This window comes from Danio rerio, chromosome 5 (genome assembly GCF_049306965.1).
Source record: "Danio rerio strain Tuebingen ecotype United States chromosome 5, GRCz12tu, whole genome shotgun sequence".
Lineage (NCBI taxonomy): Eukaryota > Metazoa > Chordata > Actinopteri > Cypriniformes > Danionidae > Danio > Danio rerio.
This window is the reverse complement of record NC_133180.1, coordinates 40,797,478-40,803,525: the sequence shown is the minus strand read 5'-3', so window position 1 is coordinate 40,803,525 and position 6,048 is coordinate 40,797,478. Positions and strand designations below refer to the sequence as shown.

Genomic DNA, 6,048 nt, shown 5'->3' with positions numbered 1-6,048 from the left:
AGGGTGTCACACCAGATGACATCAAAACTTAATTTAGTAGTGGTTTTAAAAAAGTGAATTATGTGAGAAATGTTAAATTGACAATATTAATAATATTTATTTTAGTCATGTGTGACGGTGAAAATGCAAAGTGATGTCAGCGTACATTGCAGTGTTCATTTGTACAACAATATTAGGCTTTTGTATTTTAAAATCAGTTAATTCATTTTAAATGATTAAAATTATTCTAAAATAATGTCATATTTTTGTGCTTTTTTTAAAATTCAAACAAAACTGCACTTCTCATCCAAATTATGGCATTAGATATTTTTGCATTTTATGCTTTGTAAAATGAACGAAGTGAAAATTAAACATTCAAAAATGACACACTTATTTATTGTTTTGCTTCAATCAAAATTACTTTAAAATATGTTTATTATTACTTTTGTGCATTATATAAGTTTCCAGTTATAACTTAGAAATGATCACTGTAATTTACATAATTTTGATAATATTATTATATTTTTAGAATTATAATTTATAAACATTTATAAATCTTTTTTGCATTATATTTCATTTTTAAAAGCATTGTTGCTGACATTTCCACAATTACTTGACTATGTTTGTTTAGTGAACGACAAAATAATAAAACACTTCAGTAAAATCTCCAATTTGGCGATTAAACTACATATTTTACATTTTTTTCAGATTTTTTTCTTTAAACAACTTATCTTACGCTGTTTCAGCATTACAGTGCAGAAATAATAATAATAATAATAATAATAATATTACTAAGCCTTTTGTATTTTAAAATCAGTTAATTAATTTTAAATGATTAAAATTATTCTAAAAAATAATGTCATATTTTTATGCTTTTTTTTTTAAAGTCAAACAAAACTGCACTTCTCATCCAAATTATGGTATTAGATATGTTTGCATTTTATGCTTTGTGAAATGAACGAAGTGAAACTAAACATTCAAAAATGACACACTTATTTATTGTTTTGCTTTAATCAAAAATACTTTAAAATATGTTTATTATTACTTTTGTGCATTATATAAGTTTCCGTTATAAATTAGAAATTATCACTCTAATTTACATAATTTAGATAATATCAATATATATTTTTAGGATTATAATTTATAATTATTAATAAATCTTTTTTTGCATTATATTTCATTTTTAAAAGAATTGTTGCTGACATTACCACAATTACTTCACAGTATGTTTAGTGAACGACAAAATAATAAAACACTTCAGTAAAATCTCCAATTTAATGATTAAACTACATATTTTACATTCTTTTCTGATTTTTTTTTCTTTAAACAACTTATCTTACGCTGTTTTATCATTTCAGTGCAGTAAAAATAATAATAATAATAATACTAAGCCCAGTATGTTGTATAAACAAACTCTGCAATGTAATAAATATTATTTTTTGGCGGTTTTTATATTATTAATAAAATGTTGTTCTGTCGTTAAGTGTGTGCGTTACACAACCTACTTCATGTTGGGTCAACGGTCAGCAGCAGCAGCAGTCGCTGTCAGTCACCACTAGAGGAGCCACACAGCGACACGTACTGCGACAATCTCAGTGACACAGGACGCAACGCATCAGCACACGTCACAAGCTCCAGTTGCTAGGGCCACTATCCACTGACACCAGTCGCCAAGCATATTAACAGGTGCAATGGTTTCTGTGCGTCAGATGTCCTGTCACTTAACTAAAGGTATGGACGAATTGATTTTGTTGGCTAGTCTAAACACCTGCCTGGTGATCTACTTGGACCTGCACCATATCCCCAATCAAGCCCTCAAGATGTGCCACCAGAAGTGTCAATAAGCCTAATCCGAAGGTGCCAGTGGTTTCTGTCAATTAGATGTCTTTCTCTTTCATGCTGAACCACTTATGATCAATAACATCCTCTATAGTGGGTCCAAATTTAATATGGAATCTGAAGCACATCGTCAGCAGATCTCGGCATTCTGTAGAAAAGGAGAGAACTGATTAGTCTTGTATATTCTCACATGCTTAACATGAAAACTGTTTATAAAGTTACACATAATTTTCTATTTTTACAGCCATGACAACACGGTCCTTTTATATCTGTAACAGCACTTTATGTTGAGCTATTGTCTCACCTTTGGATACACTGGGGTGAAATCTTGGATACTCAACCACAGAGCGAAGGGGCCAATATCCATTCACCATCCTTGCCAGGAGTCTTGCCACAGACGTAACATTTTCTTCTAGAGCAAAATGTACAGGCCTTAAGCCACAAGATTTTACTAGACGAGAATGCTGGTAACATCTGCAGTAGATCTGGTCAAGTCCTGTAAGCAACAGATTTTAAGTTAGAAGAGTAGAACAGCAATTTATTATAATAATGCCATCAAAACTATTTCATTACAAGTGATCAGTGTAATAATAGTAGCAGATCAATAAGCTGGGATGTTAATAAGTGGCATAAAAATGAAAAACAGTCAATGCAAAATTTTCAGCATAACAGCCAGCATAAATTCTGAAATCTAGAACTGCCGGTGACCAGCAATACCAGAGGTTTCAGCAGGGGAGGTAGAAAGAAAAGCATCTTACCAACGTGCGGTTTTAAGCGGCCCCGAAAATAGTCACTGTTGCCAAAATCAATCAACTTGACTTGAAGGGTCTTTGGATTCACCAGGATGTTATCTTCATGGACTGCTTTATGGTAAATGCCATGCTCCAAGCAGTTCTGTAATGCAAGTAGGATCTGCAGGGTCAGGTGACGTGCTACACTTTCAGTCAAGCGGCCATTGTTTCTTCTGATGAATGCAGTCAAGGTCATGCTCGGCTGCATGTACTCCAGGACATAGATATAATGTTCTCCCACGTCAAAAAAGTCATATAACTCTATGATGTGGGGACATATGGGAGACGTCTGCAGGTCAAGAAGTAGTTCAGCCTCCAAAGGTGCATAATAGGCATATCCAGGCTAGAGAAAAATATTAGAAAAATGTTATGTATGTGTACTGTAAGATGTAACTGCATAATTATAACTGTATTATGTAATGTGTATAATATAGATTCCTACACCAAAGATTCAACACGTGTTCAGATATATTTATTATGTTGTTTACTTACCATCTCCACTATGTATTCTGGATCTAAGTCTGACTCATGAACGAATTTCAGGGCAACCTGCAAAAGCAACAAAATATTAATACTTTTTCCTAAAGCAATGAAAAACAAATCATAATAAATCCAATAACACATGTGTATAATACAACATGGACATGCGTCAACATACACGCCACTCCTTTTACAAGAAGAAAGATTAAGTAAACAACATGTACCGCAAAAGTGACTTACCTTTTTTCCATCAGATTTGCGTGTTGCCAAGTAGACAGTGCCAGTGTGTCCCTTTCCCAGCTTCCTTCCAAGCTCATAATTGTCAAGAGGAGATCCTGAAAAAAACAAAACAAAATGGATATGATAGTTTACCAGGAAATATATTTCAGTTGAGTTTCATTGTGCCATAAAACGGTGTTTGCTTACTGACAAACTAATAAAACTGACATTTTAGCGACAAGATGCCAAAGCACAGATGTTTCAAAACTAGTGAAGGGCAAAAATGTATCATGATTAACCCCAGTATATTTATTATGTATATACAAATAGACACTTGTACGCATATATCTGAGAAAATGTATAGAATATTAAAGAATGTATAGCAACTTATATATCAATGTAACAAAATAGTTTTGTATAATTTAGAATTTTGTTTTATGTATGAGGATGATCAGAAGAAAGGGACAGCACCTGAGTTAAATGTATGAGTGTCACAGCAAAGGACCATGTGATATTTCAGTTTTTCTTTTTATTAAATCTGCACAAATGTCAACAATTCTGTGTTTTTCTTTCAGGAAAAAATGAACTTAAATGATTGTAGCAAATTGCTGCAATATAACAAAGAGTGAAAACTTAAAGAGGTCTGAATACTTTCTGTACTCACTGTGCATATATATTTATAAAGTGTCGGGAAAAGTTACTTTGGAAAGTAATGCATTGCAATATCGAGTTAATCCCCAAAAAGCAACTAGTTGCATTACTCATTCACTTATTCATTCATTTCCTTTTCGGCGCAGTCCCTTTATTAATCCACCAACTTATCCAGCAACTGTTTCACACAGCGGATGCCCTTCCAGCTGCAACCCCTCACTGGGAAACATCCATACACATTTAATCACAAACACATACACTATGGCCAATTCACCTGAACCACATGTCTTTGGACTGTAGGGGAAATCGGAGCACCCGGAAAAAACCCACGCGAACACGGGTAGAACAAGCAAACTCTACTTAGAAATGCCAACTGACTCTGCCAAGGCTCAAACCAGCAACCTTATTGCTGTGAGGCGAACGTGCTACTCACTGCGCTACTGCGTCGCCCTTGCATTACTCAGTTACTTTTTCTGTTTAGTAATTGGTTATGTTACTTTTTCTGACCTGGTTTGATTCCTTTCACAAGTTTTTTTTTTTAAATAGAGGAGCTCTGCAATTAACAACACACCGCATAAAAACACACCAACAACTAATAATGTAGGATTAATGTTATCTTCTGAGAACTTCCTGACCCCAGAGGTATACATGCCATATTTACAGAGTAATGAACGTTAAAAGCAATGTGTCTGATGCTTGTGTACTTTTTGTTTTATTGGTGAAGTTAAATGAGCACTAAGACTATAAGCCCCTTTTCCTTTTCTTCCATGTGTTGAGAATAATGAGAATATTTCCATTAAAGAAAATGAAAGCTCTGCCATCTTGGTTTCTGTCTGTTTCTGCAGGAAAACAATCACTGAGTGCGGGATTCAACATTAATTTTAATTCAGCAATTTTTTTAACTCGCATTACATCACATTACAATAAAAGTAACTCAACTATTATTACCTAAGTTGTTTTAGTAAAGCGTTACTTTACTCATTACTTAGAAAAGTATGATTATTAGGTAACTCAGGTTACTTGTAACACGTTACCCCAACACTGTATATATAACTGTATATATAACACACACACACACACACACACACACACACACACACACACACACACACACACACACACACACAGACACACACACACATATATATAATATGTCAAAACAAATTTTTACTTTGGATGTGATTAATTGCAGTTAACCTGTGCTCAGCACTATTCAAACACTGATTTAAAACACCCATGTCACATTCACTCTGTGATCCGAGACTTGACATGCCTTCTGAATCTGCATTTGATTGAGAGTCTGAAAAACCAAACAATCGCACATAGCCTAGTAGGCAGTGCTCCAACATGTACCACAACTACAGCACATTGCAGATGCTCTGAATCCTGGCCTGTGGACCTTCCTACTCTTTCTCTTAAACTCTGCATTTCTTTACAAAGTTTATTCAGATGTCAGACCGAACACATTACAAGAACAGAACCATAAAAGACACATATTTTAAATGTTTATAACATGCTTTGCCCTGGATTCAAACTCATGACAACTGCATTCCAGGAGTGAACATTATCCACTCTCCACCTCTTGATGGAATGAATAGTTAACACAACATATTTTAATTCTTTCATTTGCTTAACTGTTTCTCTGTCAAAGTGGTTTCAGACCTATAGATTTGGTGGTGATTTGGATTTCAGTGTTTCATGAATCCTTGCTCTGCCCAACACTAATAAAAATTATCCAGAATTTACCGGAGATTTTTCAAGAAAAAATGATACCATGTTAAAGGAATTACAGGAGAAATGTGATGTCTCGTGATAAAAGACTAACCTTGGCTGGAGTCTGTTGTTCTAACATCTGACTTGCATTTGGAAGAATCATCCTCATCTTCATCATCTTCATTAGGGAACTGTGACGGATCCTGGAAGTCATCCAGATCTTCATCATCCTGAGAAGCTCCTTCATCTACAGTGCATTAGATGTACAAACATTTTAATAATTTTTATAATATAAATAGATTTTATATTCTATATTTTATTTAATTTTAACAAGTCATTATAATCTGTGACCTTTTCTTCAAATGAAAGGATTCAA

General features: G+C 33.9%; 1 protein-coding gene across 13 annotated transcripts in view; it reads right to left on the bottom strand.

The window, feature by feature from the left end:
• Window positions 1–868: 868 nt before the first annotated feature.
• Window positions 869–6,048, bottom strand: part of LOC110438663 (uncharacterized) — a 16,705-nt gene continuing 11,525 nt past the window's right edge. For all 13 annotated transcript variants that reach the window (XM_068221338.2, XM_073951181.1, XM_073951180.1 and 10 more), the window contains 6 exons: window positions 5,785–5,919; window positions 3,330–3,424; window positions 3,102–3,158; window positions 2,577–2,952; window positions 2,123–2,314; window positions 869–1,966 (listed from right to left, as the gene is read on the bottom strand). In XM_068221338.2, coding sequence (XP_068077439.2) covers window positions 1,857–1,966; window positions 2,123–2,314; window positions 2,577–2,952; window positions 3,102–3,158; window positions 3,330–3,424; window positions 5,785–5,919 — 965 coding nt within the window. In that variant the 3' untranslated portion in view covers window positions 869–1,856. The remainder of the gene's footprint in view (window positions 1,967–2,122; window positions 2,315–2,576; window positions 2,953–3,101; window positions 3,159–3,329; window positions 3,425–5,784; window positions 5,920–6,048) is intronic.